General features: G+C 54.5%; 1 protein-coding gene across 2 annotated transcripts in view; it reads right to left on the reverse strand.

Annotated features, from left to right (window-relative positions):
• The window catches only part of NINL (ninein like), a 112,719-nt gene that overhangs the window by 16,225 nt on the left and 78,962 nt on the right, over positions 1–17,532 (reverse strand). For both annotated transcript variants that reach the window (XM_057529127.1, XM_057529126.1), the window contains 6 exons: positions 16,236–16,410; positions 15,271–15,381; positions 14,552–14,632; positions 8,089–8,194; positions 5,535–5,644; positions 4,434–4,693 (listed from right to left, as the gene is read on the reverse strand). In XM_057529127.1, the coding sequence (XP_057385110.1) occupies positions 4,434–4,693; positions 5,535–5,644; positions 8,089–8,194; positions 14,552–14,632; positions 15,271–15,381; positions 16,236–16,410 (843 nt within the window). The remainder of the gene's footprint in view (positions 1–4,433; positions 4,694–5,534; positions 5,645–8,088; positions 8,195–14,551; positions 14,633–15,270; positions 15,382–16,235; positions 16,411–17,532) is intronic.

Here is a 17,532-nt window from a genome sequence, read left to right on the forward strand (position 1 = left end):
GGTTAAGAAATGGAGGAAGAAGGATGCTCAACATCACTAATCATTAGAGAAATGCAAATCAAAACTACAGTGAGGTATCACCTCACACCAGTCAGAATGGGCATCATCAGAAAATCTACAAACAACAAATACTGGAGAGGGTGTGGAGAAAAGGGAACCCTCTTGCACTGTTGGTGGGAATGTAAATTGATACAGCCACTATGGAGAACAATATGGAGGTTCCTTAAAAAACTAAAACTAGAACTACCATATGACCCAGCAATCCCACTACTGGGCATATACCCTGAGAAAACCATAATTCAAAAAGAGTCATGTACCACAATGTTCACTGCAGCTCTATTTACAATAGCCAGGACATGTAAGCAACCTAAGTGTCCATCGACAGATTAATGGATAAAGAAGATGTGGCACATATATACAATGGAATATTACTCAGCCATAAAAAGAAACGAAATTGAGTTATTTGTAGTGAGGTGGATGGACCTAGAGTCTGTCATACAGAGTGAAGTAAGTCAGAAAGAGAAAAACAAATGCCATATGCTAACACATATACATGGAATCTAAAAAAAAAAAATGGTTATGAAGAACCTAGGGGCAGGATGGGAAAAAAGACACAGACCTTCTAGAGAATGGACTTGAGGACACGGGGAGGGGGAAGGTTAAGCTGGGACAAAGTGAGAGAGTGGCATGGACATATATACACTACCAAATGTAAAATCGATAGCTAGTGGGAAGCAGCTGCATAGCACAGGGAGATCAGCTCCGTGCTTTGTGACCACCTAGAGGGGTGGGATAGGGAGGGTGGGAGGGAGGGAGACGCAAGAGGGAAGAGATGTGGGGATATATGTATATGTATAGCTGATTCACTTTGTTATAAAGCAGAAACTAACACACCATTGTAAAGCAATTATACTCCAATAAAGATGTTAAATAAATAAACAGGGCTTCCCTGGTGGCGCAGTGGATGAGAATCTGCCTGCCAATGCAGGGGACACGGGTTCGAGCCCTGGTCTGGGAAGATCCCACATACCGTAGAGCAACTGGGCCCGTGAGCCACAATTGCTGAGCCTGCGCATCTGGAGCCTGTGCTCCGCAAAAAGAGAGGCCACGATAATGAGAGGCCCGCGCACCGCGATGAAGAGTGGCCCCCACTTGCCGCAACTAGAGAAAGCCCTCGCACAGAAATGAAGACCAACACAGACATAAATAAATAAATAATTAAAAAAAAAAAAATAAATAAATAAATAAACAGATAGATAGATAGATAGAAAGAAAGAAATGGAGGAAAAGTAAAAAGACCTAACATCATACATCCAGTTGTAAAGGACAGTGAGGGGAGAAGCAATATTTTACGAATAATGGCTGAGAGTTTTTCATAGGACACAAATCTATACATTCAATAGACAATGTTTTCTAAGTAGGATAAGTAAAAAGAAAACCACACCTATGTCCTACGACCCAACAATTCCATTCTTATGTACACCAGCACCCAGAACAAAAAATGGGGCTCCCCAAAGCCTTCAAGGGTTGCCACTATCCTGACTTGGAAAAGTGACCCCTGTGGGGACTTGTGCTGGGGACACAGATGTGCCTAATTCATCAACAATTCTTCCAACTGCACAAATGTGTGTATTTTTCTTGTGCGTATAACACTTTAATAAAAAGTTAAAGTGAAAGAATACACACCTAAACATACCAAAGAAAAACCAAAGAAGATGGAGAAGTTAACAGCAGCCAGAGGATACAACTCAGATCACCATTCTCAGGTTCTAGGGTTCAGTCCCTAGAACCCGAGAATGAGCTGTTTCATGGCAAAGGGGAATCAACGCAACAGAGTTAAGGCTGCTAATTCGCTGACCTTACACGGGAAGAGTGTCCTGGACTGTCCAGGTGGCCAAGGTGGGCACAAGGCTCCTCAACTGTGGAAGAGGAGGCAGAATAGTGGTCGTCAGGATGGAGTTTGAGGAGGACCAACCAGTCACTGCTGGTGTTAAAGAAGGGAGGGGCCGGACCAAGGAATGTAAGGCCTACAGGTTCTCCTCCAGAGCCTCGGGCAAGGAAGGCAGCTGCCGACACCCAGAGTTCTGCCCAGTCGTACCCACTTCTGACTTCTCGGCTCCGACACTGTGAAATCCTAAATCGTGATGCTTTAAGCCTCTGACTTTGTGGTAATTCATCACAGCAGCAATAGGAAATGGATGCTCACACAAGGCGGCAACGGTTGGATGGAGCAGACTGCCCAGGTCAAAGGGCAGAGGGCAGCCCTTTGACTGCTCATCTAAGTTCGTGCTCCTAGAAAGACCATCCTTCAGAAACAGGGGAGAATTTGAGACATTTTCAGATAAACAAAAAACTGAGGGAATTTCCTCCAAAGAGAGTTTCACTAAAGGCCACACATCAGAGGAAAGAAGATGGTCCCATAAAGAGGGCATCTAACCAGGCATCCAAGCTGAGGGCCGTTCAGCAAAATGCCTGGTCTGGATTCTTCAAAAATGTCCATGTCCAAACGCCCAGAAACAATCTACCAAAACTGACTCAGGAAGGAACAGAAGAGCTGAACAGACCTGTAACTAGGGTTACAGGTGCTGGAGCATGGAGTCTCCCCCGAGCCCCACCTGGGCGGGGTGGGGCGGGGCGGCTGAAAGCTCCAAACACGTCTCGCTCCTGGCTGCACCCCCGGCTGTGCTGGCACATGGCAGTGCCCAGGAAACAGTGTCCAATGATGCAGACCCCACTTAGACGCAAACTGTGACTTTAGCTATGGGGCCAACAGGCCAGGGCAGGCAGCGGGGCAGGAGGAGCAGGGAGAGGACCAGGACAGCCTGCTGGGCCTCGAGGCGGGGGCTGGGATGGAGAATTTGGACAGCACAGGTCTGGGCTCACGTGTCTGTCCACCGGGAAGCACCCGAGATGGACAGCAGAGTGGGATTCTGGGCGCAGGGCTGCGTCTGTGCCGAAGGCCCCTGTGTGTGCCTGGAGCCTACTGCGGACTCGCGTGTGCGCTGGGTCTGAAACCAGCCTGTCAGCAGCAGCCAAGATAGTAGACGTGTGTCCACACATTCACCTCGGGCTCTGTGCCGCTTGTGTGGCCCGGCACCAGCTCTGCTTCATGGTGGAGGGAATTCAGAAGTCAGGCCACCACAACCAAGGTTCCACGTCATCTGGGACACCCATCTCTGAGGCAGGGGCACAGAGCAAGGTCTAGATGGTGGTAAACGGTCCAGGTACCTCCGGGAGGAGTGAGGGGGTCTGGGGACAGAGCCCGGGGCTTCTGGCTATGCTAATGTTTTCTTTCTCAAGCTGGGAGGTGCACTGACATTTATTCCTTTTGGTTTATCACAAATCCCACGTAACCCTTTTTTTTTTTTTTTTTTTCCACGTAACCCTTTTTTTCAGTGAAGCAGGCTGCCCCTGGTCGCCCAGCGAGCGGGAGCTGGAGCCTCAGCCGGACACACCCGCGCCTGTGGCGAGCCAGCGTCACCTGCCTGGACAAGTGACACGACACCTCACGGAGCCTCTGTCTCCACGGGACCTTGCAGGTGTGCTGTGCGGGGGTTAATGGGGCCAAAGACACTGCACGCAGAGCAGTAACCAAGTGCCTGCATCACCTCTGCAGCACCTGGAAAAGCCCTTCTAGAATCTTGGACTCCTGAGATGGAGCGTGTGCCAGCCTGAGCCCCCGGGGGGGCCGGGGAGGAGGGCCAAGCTGCACACCTGGGCGCTCCCCTCACCCGCCCACACACCACCGTCTCCGGCCACCTCCCCACCCTGAGGCTCCCCTGAGGGATCTCGAGGCCCCCAGCCTCCCGGTGGAGCCCAGAGGACAGGTGTGTGGGCCCTTCTCCTGTAACACAAAAGACCATGTTCCAGTTTTCCAAACTATCCCTGTCTCTCCTTTGCTCACACATCTCAGCTTTTTCAAGAACCCCACTGACCCAGACTAACGGCCTTTCCTGTTATTTTGGGGCTTTTAGGCCTTTTATCCACCTCCCCAAGGACCATGAGATGACAGACGATGGAGACCGTGTTGCCCTTGCTACCAGGAGAGTCAGAGGCAGGAGGTAAAGTGAGTTAAAATTCTACAAAGCAAAGGGCTTCAGGGCCTAAGCTCTAGTTAATACGTATTTTTGAAGTCAGAATCTTTGGGACTTCCCTGGTGGCCCAGTGATTAAGACTCCGTGCTTCCACTGGAGGGGCATGGGTTCGATTCCTGGTCGGGGAACTAAGATCCTGCATGCCGCGTGCACAAAAACTGAAAAGTCAGAATCTTTGTAAAATAACCTGTTCTTTCAGGGCTCACGTGTCTGCACCAACGAGAACCACTCAGGTAACAGCCATTGTGATTCTGAGCAGTTTGCCCAAATCCAATTTCAAATTCGGGTTCTGAGCAAGAAACCCTGGACACAAAATCCCAAAAGGATGCAGTGCCGGACCTGACCCGCTGCAGCGCCTCCTCCAGCTGGTCCCTCTCCTGGGCCAGCTGCCGCGCGTGGCCCCGCTCCAGCTCCACCGCCCGCTGCAGCCGGTCCCGCAGGCCTCGGACAACCTCCTGCGACTCCTGGTGCAGCGTCGCCAGCTCGGCCTTCTGACCCTGCAGCACGCCAACCTCGAGCTTGAAGGCCCGCTCCAGCTCCTTTCTCTCCTCCGCAAAGGCCCTTTTCATCACCTCCATTTCCCTTTCATAGTAATTCACCTGGGAAAAGAAGCGTGAGCGATGTCAGCCAGGGGCCCCTAAACACGATCTGCCTGACGATACAAGGCTGCCCGGCACAGCATCCAAAGAGCGGGGGGCCCGGCCTCAACAAGGTGCTGGGGCCTGTGAAAGGCTCCCCAGGGCCCGTGTGGCCGCCTGCTTCTGTCACGTCCCGTAACCTTCACTGCGGCCTTGGGGGGCAGGCCTGGCAGGCACAGAAAGGCTGCTGGGGGCCGAGCTGGGCTGGGTGCCTGGCAGCAGCAGCAGCAGGAAGGCAGAGGGGGGACAGTGCCTACCGCGAGGCCGCAGTGGCTCTGAACCCCCAGGAGACCTGGCGGGCAAGGCCACAGCAGGAGCCCAGGGGCAGGACCGCAAGGAAGAGGTGGCCCTGCCTCGCTGGCACAGTGACACCTGACGACACATGGGTACCGTCCCTCAACAAAACCCACCACAGTTGGGTCACGGAGCAGGAGGCATGTTCAGCCAAGAAGACAGGCCTGGCCAGGGTGGCCCGGGAGCCCCCCACGCAGGGCAGTCCCAGGGTGCTTCAGCTGGAACAGAGTCGGGAGCTATGACTCCCCAGCACAGAGCAAGCAGGGAGGTCTGGCCTCAGCGCAGCCCTCGTGACGCTGGGATACCACAACCCTGCTCCCTCCCATTAGTAGTTATGCCTTCTGTCCTGCCTGCTTCCGAAGTGGGTGTGAGAACATCAATGGCATGCACGTTTCCCTGCAAACCTCCGTCCCCCTGAGCGCGCTCACTGTGGGGCAGACGTGTGCGCAGAAGCGTCCCAGCAGCAGGAAGCTCCCTGACCCCTCCGGCCTCCCTCAGCCCCCCTGACCTTGGTCTCCAGCTGGATCTCGAGGTCTTCGTAACGTTCCTTCACCTGCTCCAACATTATCTCCGTCTCTATACTCACTGGGACGGAATTACCCACAAACGTGACAATGCCTGCAACAAGAGGACACTTCCGTTTATGTCCTGCCCAGGATGCTGCGGGGTCTGATCCAACCTCCAAGCCGACATCTGGACGAAGCACAGCCTTCCGCGGGCACTTTCCGCAAGAGGAATGCAATGCTGGCAGTAAGAGGACATGGGCCATGGACAGTCCGTTGCGCCGAGTTCTCAAAGCTGGCATCTTTACAAACCAGCATTTCGAGTCTTTGCCAGACGCAGATCAACTCAAAGGTATGAACGGCAAGGAAGCTCCCTGCCAGATTTGTCAGGCCCTTGAATTCCCTGAAAGATGCCACATGGGGTACATGTCCTGCCCCCGTGACCGTGGAAGGCACACAGAGGGATGGGAACAACGGGAAAACGTGACCACAGCACAAATAGTGCTTTAGGATGAGCCATGACGAAGCTCTGTCTTCGTTCTTTATTTCGGCTTCCTCCTTTTCTCAGAGGCCCTCCCTACTTTCTATCACATCACACAAATCATGGCGGGGGGCGGGGTCTCAACAAAAAAGTCAGGCAAACTAAGCACTTGTGGAAGCTCTGACAGATCGTAGGAAGAGGGTGTGAGCTACACCTGGTCCAGAAGATTCTCCCCACCGGCAACATCACCCGTCCTTACAGCTCATCCCCAAAGGGCGCCTATGAACCCACAAGCGCGGCCAGCCCTCCTGGGCCCAGGGGTCCCCCACGTTGTGCGTGTTGGGGGGCACACCCAGGGCTTGACTCGGAACGTGGGTGTGACCGCCGCTGCTGGTCCACAGGCCGGAAAGTGAAGGGAGCAGACGCACCCTGACCTCTCGCCCAAATTGTTTTCCACGAAAAAAAGTGACAGGCTGAACGACATCCTGAGAGAACTCAGAGTAAGTATCTCAGGAAAGAGGGCATCCCGTTGCCCTGACAACTGGAAGCCGCCACCTGGGTCTGGCCAAGTGACACCCGTCAGGAGTGGCCCCAGCTGGATGCACTGCCGGCCCAGACTCCACGATCCACAGGTCCCCGCCACCACAACTCTGCTGTCCTGACTGTCCCTCCTCCTTTGAAGGGTCCAACAGGACCTCTACGGTCAGACGAGGGGGGAAAGTGTAAGAGAAAATGCTCCAGCTGGGAGAGCACTCTGGTTGTATCAGTGCCAACACGAAGCTTGGGGCTGCCTTCGGTGCCACACCTCAGAGACTTCTGGACACGGCACCCTGGGCACAGAACCCGTCTCTCCGCTCCCTGCGTTACAGATCGTGGCTCTCGACAAGGGTCACATGCTCTGTGCAGCTCAGTCCCCTCCAGGGACAGAGGAGGTGACAATAACCCCCTTCCCCGTGGCCACACTGGCACCAGACCCTCATCTGGGGATCAGGTGATACCAGCGCACCAGCCACATGCCAACACCTTCTGGCAGAGGGCAGCAGGGCTGTGGGTCTCGGCAGCCATCAGCTCCACTAATGCAGCTGCAGGTGAGGGGCTCCCTTTGGGCCCAGGTGCACAGAAGACCCCACTGGGTTTCCCTTGGAGACTCCCATGTTGACTTTCCTGTTTTAAGTAACAGCTTTAGGACAATACGGGAGCCCGATGCTCTCAGGGTTACAGATGAGAGCGACATGTCCTCTGGGGCTGCGTCTGCGTGACGTGTGGCCACAGAGGCGGTCGGGCTGCTGGGCTGGGGCTGTCACGGTGGTTCCCACGGCAGCAAGGGGCGTGGAGCCTGGAGCACGCAAACCCGAAGGGCCCGCCCCGCCCAGCTGCCAGGGAGGGCGCAAGCAGCCAAAGCCCGTCCTCCTCAAGGACAGCTGTGGCCTCAGAACCTCCAGCCCAGTCTCTAGAAGGAGCCAAGAACATTAACCTCTTGGTGCTTGCAGCCCGTGGAGACCTCCCGGCCGAGGAGGCAGGAGCCTGGTTTTTCCGAGTGACGCCTTTGGCGTCGGCTCTGCATGCGGCAGGTGGAAGGGCCCTTCCCAGGTGCCACGGCCCCGCCCCGTCTCAGACCCCTTCCACAGCGGCCCGCCGGCCTCGGTCCACATGGTTGAGCACCCGCCTTGTAAGAGCCGTCACAGACCCGAGACCAGCCTGTCCCCTGTCCCCCCAGCCTCCTCTCTCCTCCCCTCCCCCAGATGACCGTCTGTGTGGAGCATCTCCTTTGATCACCAACTCCCCCCACCCCTTCCCGGGACCCAGGAGGCTCCCTGGGACATGCCTGCCCTGAGGTCATGGCAAGGTCATCGTAACCTTCACCACTTACTTCTACCCAAACGGTAGAACCCTCATCCTCCTCCATCTCCCTTGGGGCTCTGGGGGTCGCACAGACCCCTGGCCTCAGGTAGGCCCCTTCTCCCACACAAGAGGTTGGAAGGGCTTGTGACCACCTGTGCAGCTGGCCAGCCCCACGCCCCACCCCCAGCCCCGGGAAGGAGCACACGACCCACCACCTCGAAACACCGGGCTCCTACCTGCCGGGCCATGTCCCGGGGGCAGCTGGCCGTGCCGACTCGGGGGCAGCTGTGCCCGCAGGCCTTCCAGCGCGGCCTGCAGCTCGTCGTTGCAGTCCTGCAGGTCCTGTGGGCAGAGCCAGACCCTTCCTCCAGCCGCTGTGGCCACTGGGCCCAGGAGCGGGGCATGGAGCCGGCGCCCGGGGAGCCGCTCAGCCCCCAGCTCAGCAGGGCGGCGGGGGCACCGAAACCGCACCCAGGCACCTAACTGCTCCACGAGCGACACAGGAGCAGGGGTCATCTCCCGACATCTTATGCCGGGCACCACCTTCCATCACGGGATACAAGGAAGGGACTCAGGGAAAAAAAGTGCAGTGAGAGTGAGAAATGGAGAAAATACAGAGAAACCACAGGTGGTTGGGTGAGCACGCACATAAGGGGAAGAGGGCACTTGGGGGTGTGAAGGTTTAAGAGGAAGGGTCTCTGGGAATTCCCTGGCGGTCCAGCGGTTAGGACTCGGCGCTCTCACTGCCGGGGCCCGGTTCGACCCCTGGTCGGGGAACTAAGATCCCGCAAGCTACACAGCGCAGAGGAAAAAAAAAAAGAGGAAAGGTCTCATTTGTGACAAGCGTCATTTGTCCACCCACGAATGAAATACACCTGAACAAGCACATTTGGTCACCTGACTTTCAGAAGGCCAGAAAGGTCAGCGTTCACATCCCACCTTCCCAGGTGGCCCCAGAGCCGGCACCACGGCCACATGGCTCTGGGTCCACGTCCTCCTCCCCCCAACCCCGGGTGGGCTGTGGCCGCCACACCTGGAGGACGGCATGCGTGATGCAGCTTCCACCCGGCTTCTCCTCCCGGGAAACTGGCTCTGGGGGAAGCCAGACCAGCCAAGGCCACGGCACGCCCTCAAGGCCCCACCTCCCTCCCTGATTTTTTTTTTTTTTTTTTTTTTTGTGGCCACGCCCCATGGCATGCAGGGTCTTAGTTCCCCAACCAGGGATTGAACCTCTGCCCCCTGCATTGGGAGCGCAGAGTCCTAACCACTGGACTGCCAGGGAAGCTCGCTCCTCTCTGATTTTTTTTTTTTTTAAAGGAATTCCTTTATTTTTATTATTTATTTATTTATTTATTTTTGGCTGTGTTGGGTCTTCGTTTCTGTGCAAGGGCTTTCTCTAGTTGCGGCAAGCGGGGGCCACTCTTCATCGCGGTGCGCGGGCCTCTCACTATCACGGCCTCTCTTGTTGCGGAGCACAAGCTCCAGATGCGCAGGCTCAGTAGTTGTGGCTCACGGGCCCAGTTGCTCCTTGGCATGTGGGATCTTCCCAGACCAGGGCTCGAACCTGTGTCCCCTGCATTAGCAGGCAGATTCTCAACCACTGCGCCACCAGGGAAGCCCCTCTCTGATTTTTTAATCTATTTGAGTTTCTTCTCCAGGCAGCTCTTGTCAAATAAACCTCATCTTCCTGAACTCCCCGGTGGCCAGTGCCTGGCTTGTCTCTGCATCCGCCCTTGGAGAAGGAACCTTTCATCAGCAGTTCTAGGCCGTCTGGGAGAAGGGACAGGCCCTGCAGATCTCAGAAGAAGCACAGATTTACTAGTATCACTGTACCTCCTTCAGAAACTCCTGGGCAAACACACAGTTTCCCCACAGAGGGAGCAGCTCCTTCCTGGGGGAAAGGGCAGGGCCGGGATGTGACAGCCATGGGGTAGACCTGCGGGGCGGCAGGTGTGGGCACCCCCGGCCCCTCTACCCTACGATGTCGCCACGCCAGCTACTGAGCATGTCAGGTGTGGTCAGTCTGGATTGAGGTGTGTGTAGCATAAACTCTACACCGATCTTAAACACTAGATTCCCAAAAAGGGATGTAAAATATCTCATTTAAAATGTGTTTATATTGATTATATCTTGAAACAATGACATTGTAGATGTAATAGAGGAAATAAAATGTAATTAAAATAATTACTGTCACCTATTTCTTTTTACCTTTTTTAATGTGACTACTGGAAAACTTGAAATTACACGTGTGACTGGTATTTTTACTGACAGTGCTAATCTGGCAGGAAACACTGACAGAATCATTTCTACCCAATGTCCTCCCCCCTCGGTGGTTCTTTCTGCCCCTCAGATGGGTATTTTAAGAGCATATGCACATCCCACAAATTCAGCAGTGCCAGAAAACAGGTCCTTAGGTGCCATGCTGGGCACAGACTTCTCTGCTCTCAGGCACCACTGTCAGTTCTAACCGATGAGGGTGACATGTGCCGTCCTGGGTCCCAGCCGGTCTACACAGCGGGTGTCCCAGGGCTGGGAGCCAGGGTGCCTGTTTTCATGTGGGCTGCATGTGAATTTGGGGATGCCTGTGGATGCCCAGGGTGGTCACAGGGTCATAGGGTGTTACTGTGCTAGCCAGGAAAGGCAGCAAGTCCGCTGCACACACTGTAGCGCTAAGGCTCTGAGGGCTCTGGACCTGTTGAGGCTTCTCTTCTCGTTAGCGGGAGAAGCGAGCTCAGCAAGGAAGCAGGGGAGGGGGGGATTTCAACAGCAGCTTGGAAAGCATCGGAGAGGAATGCAGAGGCGGCAGACCAACTGGGGAGCCGGGCCGTGCTGAGTCAGCACACACAGAGGGGCTGACCACCCAGGCACAGGCAGTGGGGGGGACGTCTGTCAGGGCTGGTGCGTGTCTCAGTCCATCCGGGCTATTGTAACAAAATTCCACAGATGGAGAGTTTATAAACAACAGAAATTTACTTCTCACAATTCTGGAGACTAGAAGTCCATGACTGAGGTGCCTGCAGATTCAGTGTCTGGTGGGAGCTTCCCGGTTCATAGACGGCCGTCTTTTCCCATGTCCTCACTTGGTGGAAGGGATGGGGGAGCTCTCTGGGGTCCCTTTGTAAGGGCACTAATCCCCTTCATGGAGCTCCACCCTCATGACCTAATTGCCTCCCAAAGGCCCCACCTTTGAACACCACCACACTGAGGGAACAGGCTTCAACATATGGATTTATGGGGGCATACACATTCAGGATGTAACAGGGTAGAAATGGGTAAAGAGAAAATCTGTATCTGGCACTTCTGACCAAGGACAAGCTACTCCATTATGGTGTCCACCCGAGGCAGCAGTGAAAATATGAAACCACAGAGAACCCCTAAGGAGGAAGCGATTAACATTTTACACTTCCCCCCACTTTTTTTTTTTTTGGCTGCGCCTCACAACATGTGGATCGTAGTTCCCCAACCAGGGATGGAACCCATACCCCCTGCATTGGAAGTGTGGAGTCTTAATCACCAGACCACCAGGGAAGTCCTTACACTCCCCTTTACCAAAGTCAGCCTTGCCCAGAAAACTGAGGCTGACAGTTGAAAGAAAGAAAGAAAGAAAGAAAAAAAAAAATCTAAGACAATAGTTGAATAGGAAGGAAACTTGGCAACAAGGGAAAACATGGTTCCTGTGCTAGCAAATATCCTGCTTACAAGCACGGGGAAATGTCAAACAGTGACTTTGGAAAGATGGGTGACACACAGCAGGGAGGTTCAAGGTCGTCTCTACTCTGGAGACCGACGATAAGAAACACCCTAGGCCTGAGGCAGCGCCCCCAGGAGGCTGAGCACACCCAGCACGCAGATCTTGGTCTCTAAAGCCATTCTCTCCAGTTAGGAGCCAGGACTCATTGGAGAAATAGCTGATTCCAGCGCAAGGGCAGGGGAAGCAGAAGATGAGTCTGGAGCATCTCACTGTGCTAGAAAGTATGGAAGAACTTAACAAAACATGACAGTGACAAGTCACAAGGTCATGGCTGCCGGCCGGAAGACACTCCCACTGGCCAAATCTCACACGACTTGAGCACCAAAGTAATTCCACATAGTAACGAATTATCAATACAAACCACTGACGAGAAGGGCGATTCCTGAGCCCATACCAACCAGATACACAGATAGATAGACAGGACTTCTCTGCCTGATGGCAGATGCCAAGTGCCAACTGACGGATGTGGAGTGGATGATGGAAAACCATCCTTTTGCAACAACCATTGTGGCAAAGACGGGAGTTGGCAGGAATCACTAACTGATACTGAATCCAGTGAAACTTCTGATGAAGAGCAGGACATTTGCATGGTCTTAAAGTGTCACCCCACACTGTGACCAGGTGATCAAAATTAACATCACCTACACTGTGCAGCTGAGAAGGCATAACCTCAATTTAATCCAAAGGAAGTATCATGAAAACACAACATGAGAACATTTCTATTGAAAAGGAAGGAGAGACTGTATTCTTCAAAAATATCCACGTGAGGGACAAAGAAAGGCTGTGGGAATGTGCTACAGACAATGTGTCTCCCTAAATTCATATGTTAAATCCTGATCCCCAGTGTGATGGTATTTGGAGGTGAGGCTTTTGGGAGGAGATCAGGTCAGGAGGATAGAGCCCCAGGACGGGGTTTGTGCTCTAATAAAACAGCCCCCAGAGAACTCCCTCGCCCCTTCACAGAAGGACACAGTGAGAAGACAGCCGGCCACCTGCAACCCAGAACAGAGCCCTTACCAGACACCGAAGCTGCCAGCACCTTGGTCTCAGACCTACCAGCCTCCAGAACAAAGGAACGAAACCTCCATGGCTTACAAGCTCCCCAGTCTATGGTATCTTTGTTACAGCCACCTGAATGGACTAAGAATGTTCCAGATTAGAGGACGTCAGACAGACATGACAGCTAAAGGCAACACCTGGCCCTAGACTGGATCCTGCACTGGAGGAAGATGCTCTAAAGAACATTGTTAGGGGAATTCCCTGGTGGTCCAGTGGTTAGGTCTCCGAGCTTCCACTGCCGGGGACCCAGGTTTGATCCCTGGCCGGGGAACTAAGATCCCGCAAGCCAAGAGGCACAGCGAGGAAAAAAAAACAAAAAACATTGTTAGGTTGACTAATAAAACTGAAACACAACAAGCAGGTTAAAGGACTGTGTTGGTGGAAATTGTGAAGTTACTAAGTATCCACAGCTACCTAGGAGGTGTTCGGAAGAGGGCTCTCTAGGAAGAAAAGCCCAGCTTTGTAGCTTCTGCACGTTTCTTGGTGTAAATAACTCCCCCATCAAAGATTTATTAACAAGAAGCCAGCAAAGTTCCTGAACAGGTAACATCAACGCTGGGCACCTGGACAGCACCGCGAGGTTGAAGGGTCAGCCTGCTCTCAGGAAGTGCGTGGACCGGTTCGGGGTGGAGGGTCATGATCGCCCGACTCTCCTCCGATGTACGCGTTCGCGTCCACGTGCACACGGTGAGACGTACACAGCAGGTGGACTGCGGCAGAGGTATCCAGCTGTTCCCCAGACTAGTTTCACTCTTGTAACTTCACGTATTAGAAATTACTTTCAAATAAAACGCTTTTTTAATGCTCTAAATGTTAGTTTGAAACAGCCAAAAATATCCCAAATAATAGAGAGGGCAAATCTCTAAATAAGTAGCTTAGCACTAAAATGTAAAATATTTCTGCTGATATTTGAAAAAGTAAAAGTTTGAGAACCAAAAGTGAAGTCCGCAGCAGCAGTTAAGTGACAGAGTCATGTGAAAAAATGAAGCCGGTTACATTGGTTTGAAAAAATTCAGGTGCACTAAAGCAATGTATTAATTGATGGTTAGTTACAGGTGCTCAAAGTGAGAGGGAAAACACAGCAGGAAAGAGAGTTCCTTTCAGAAAGTCAAGCGGCACATTCCAGCTGCACCACATCCCCTAACCACAAACCACACACACCACTCGGGCACCCAAGGAGGGTAAGAGCTGACCACACGCAGGCGCACCCGGGATTCAGGGTGTGGAGGGCAGGAGGTAAGGGTCACGTCACACTGCAGACCAGCACAGGCTCACCTTTATCCTCTGGTGTGGCCAAAGCATCGTGTGCAGAAAGACAGTTCTTAACATTAATTGGGAGGGAAATCATTAAGAGGCAAATGGATACTAGACCCCTAACTCCAAACAATAATGTTCTATCTGCTGGGTTCCTCGGTAATCTCGAGAGAGTAATGGGTTACGATCTGTTTCCCCAGCACTGACGTTGTGTCACCACCTACGCCCTCTTCTGCACAGCGGCAGCGCCAGCTGAGCGGGCTCACATTGGTAGATTTGGCCCAGGAAACGCAAACACTCAACCACAGGAGACAAGATGAAGCCCTGCATGATGCCCGGACACACAGAGGGGGCCTTAGAACAGGGGCCGTCTCGCCACCTGGGCAGCCCGTGTGGGGCTGGGCACACGTGCTGAGCAGGCAAGTCCCACCCGTCTCCTTTCAGAACACGAGGCTCGGAGGACCCTGCGGGCAGAAGGCAGGCCGAGATCAGAAGCTCTGCCTGCTCTGCTCGTATGGGGATACTCCTGTGGACCCGGGCTGGACCACCCTCCACGTGGAGGCCAGGGGGTGGGAGGGACCACCCGGGTCTGAGCGGACAGACCCTGACGACCCCGGGGGTAGGGGGGCACATACCCGGCACTTGAGCTGGTAGTCCTTCAGGACCTCTGAGAACCGCTCCTCCTGGGCCAGGAGCTCCGTGCTCTGCGGCTCCAGCTGGAAGCCAGATGCAGGCAGGAGAATGAGGGCCGGGACCTCAGGCCAGGCAGAGGGTGTGTTGTCACCCCCAGACGCTGTCCCCACCAGGCTCATTAGCATCTGCAGGTACAGCCGCCCATCCCTCCTCTTCTTCCCCTCCCCTTGTCTAAAAGGTCTCAGGGCAGAAGGATGTTTGGAATTTACGGAAGGCGGCCATGCTCCCACCTGGAGCCTGGGCTGCCTTCCTGCCTTGGCCACCTGGGAGGCCCCCTGCCTGGACCCTGCACCTCCCCTCCCCTCCTCCTCTGAAGGTGATGGTAAGGGCCAGCTGGGGGGGCCTCTAACCTCTCCTCCGTGCCCCCCACCACCAAGACCCTGTCACTGGGGTCTGTGCAGAGGGTGCTGACTGCTCCAGGCTTTGTCACTAAAAGGCCAACGTGCAGGGCATCACCCGGGCGTCACCAGCACCCCTGCACTGCATGAAGGGGAGGAAGACACAGGGAAAGTAGCCGTGATAATTTTCTCTCCATTATAGAATTTTAGTAGAAAAAACCCTAAATTCCATCGCCTGTGTATTCTTCGTCAAGACCCTGACGCCCTTTTCCCAGTGCCCACGGGCGCCTCTCTGGAGACTCAGAATCAGCAAGAGGACCCACCTTGTCCTTCAACACAAACTCCAGATCATTCTGCAGCTTCAGGACCAGCTTCTCCGACTCTGCAAGCTTCTCCACGACTTCAATCATCTCCTTCTGCAGTCGACTGTTTTCCTACAAGACACAGGCCAGCGGTTGGCCGGCTTTGGGGGCGGAGGAGGGAGCTGTGTGGAAGGGCTGCCCCCTCCGAGCGAGAGGCAGGGCTCATGAGCAGGGAAGGTGGACCCCACGGAGCCCTTGCGGATACCCCCCCTTTCCCACCGCCTCGACTTCTCCCACCCACCCAAGCTCTCGGGCAACCCTTCCCGAGCCGTCTTCTAAAAAACAAATTGAAAGCTGTACCACGACGGCCCAGGTGTCCACCAGGAGGAAGGCAGTGTCCTCAGACACGGGAACCAACAAGAAGGCATGCCCAGCCTCTCCTCCAGGGGGACGGAGGCGAGGGAGGCAGGGCAGGTGTGGACAGAACCCGCAGCCCCAAGTTAGGGAAGGAGGAGGAAGAGGGGCCGGGGACACCTCACTGGAAGCAAAGGCAGGGTGGGTGCCGGTCGTGGGACGCTCTCCACAGCCCAGAAGACTGCGTCTGCCCCAGGGCTGGGGGCGCAGGCTGATGCTTTTGTCTTTTGCTGACCTCACTGGTGCTCTGGTCCCAGGGGTGCAGCAGAGGTGGCTGTAGCCGCTGACCCAGAGGCCCTCGGGTCCCCCGTCCTGCTGCCCACACGGCTGGAGATGAGGGACCATGTGTCTCCCAGAAAAGCCAGGACCCATTCTGCTTTGGCTGAGACATGGGCTCTTTCCATGGCTGCAGGAAATGTTCTTTAGTGTGAAACCCCCAGCACCACGGGGAGGGTTTAATCCTGGACCAGGAAGGTGTGGGTGTGGAGGATGGACCCTTAGGCAACCTCGCCTCCGTCTTTCCGGGCGGGAGGCCCTGGGGAGGCGCCCCTCCGCCCCCCGAACACCCCTACCTTCAGGGCCAGGGTCAGCTTCTGGCGGAGGCTGGCCTCCTCGGCCCGAAGGCGCTGCAGGTCCTCCTCCAGCGCAGCCCTCTGCCGCCGGGCCTGCTCCCAGAACAGCTCGCGCTCCACCTCCACCTCGGACCGCAGGAGACTCAGCCGCCCCCTGTACCCCTGCTCCAGGCGTCTGCAAGGCACGTGGCACATGGCTCGTCGGGCTCCTGAGGGGCGCCACCTGGGCCCCTCCCTCCCCGGGGTCTCTCGCCGGAGCACTCGGCCACCGCGTCTGGGACTCTTTTGTCCCCCCTGGCAGATGAGACAGCTGCAGATGCAGTGCGGCGGGGCCTCCTTAAATCCCTCCTCGGGGCTGGTGGAGGTGACCCCACACAGACAAGGTGAGCCAGCGGGTCCCTTGGCCTCTGGGGTGAGCTAGCGGGTGACCTCTGGGTAGGTCTCTGACGCTCCTCGGCCATTCAACCTCCTCCACATCATCAAAAAATGACTGAATAAATAAAGGCAGCACCAAAGCCTTCGGTGACCAAACGCGCACAGAAGCCAGCCTCTGTCACGAGGACACAGGCATCAGAAAACCAGTACGTGGCGAATCCCAAAGCAGCCAGAGAAAGGTGCGGAGGCCCTTCCCCTCAGACTCTGCAGTGATCTTCTGCAATAACCATTTCTTTGTGTTTTTTTTTTTTGGCTGCACCTTGCAGCATGCAGGACTTTAGCTCCCCAACCAGGGATCGAACCTGTGCCCCCTGCAGTGGAAGCACGGAGTCTTAACCACTGGACCGCCAGGGAAGTCCTCGCAATAACCATTTCTATCAGCAGGGAAAACAGTGCTAGATCTTAGCTTTATCACTAAAACAGTTGCTTAACAGGATTCTCAGACCCAGTCTATCTAGATTGAAGATGAATGAAACTCTTCGGCAGAGCTTGGCCACGTCAACAATCGAGCATGAGAAACACTGGGCTCGGCCTCCCTCAGTCTCACCCCAGAGCTTCGAGGCGAAGGAGGGCAGCCATCACTTAGGGAAAAGGTTTGACGAGTGTGATTAATCTAACAGCCCACAAATCCTCGGGCTAATTTTACAAATACAAATTTGATCATATCACTCCACTCTTTAAAGGGGAAAGGTGCAGTAAAATACGGCAGAACAGACCCACATCATGGGTGCTCTGTGGCCATCAGAAAGTATATGCAACACAACACCATTCTGTAAGTAATCACGTGCACGGAAAAGCGAGGGACTCACAAAAAATGTTAGGAGTGATAACCTCTGTGGATGCGAGACTTTTGCTTTTATTT

Source organism: Balaenoptera acutorostrata, chromosome 15, assembly GCF_949987535.1.
Source record: "Balaenoptera acutorostrata chromosome 15, mBalAcu1.1, whole genome shotgun sequence".
In the NCBI taxonomy this organism is placed as follows: Eukaryota; Metazoa; Chordata; class Mammalia; order Artiodactyla; family Balaenopteridae; genus Balaenoptera; species Balaenoptera acutorostrata.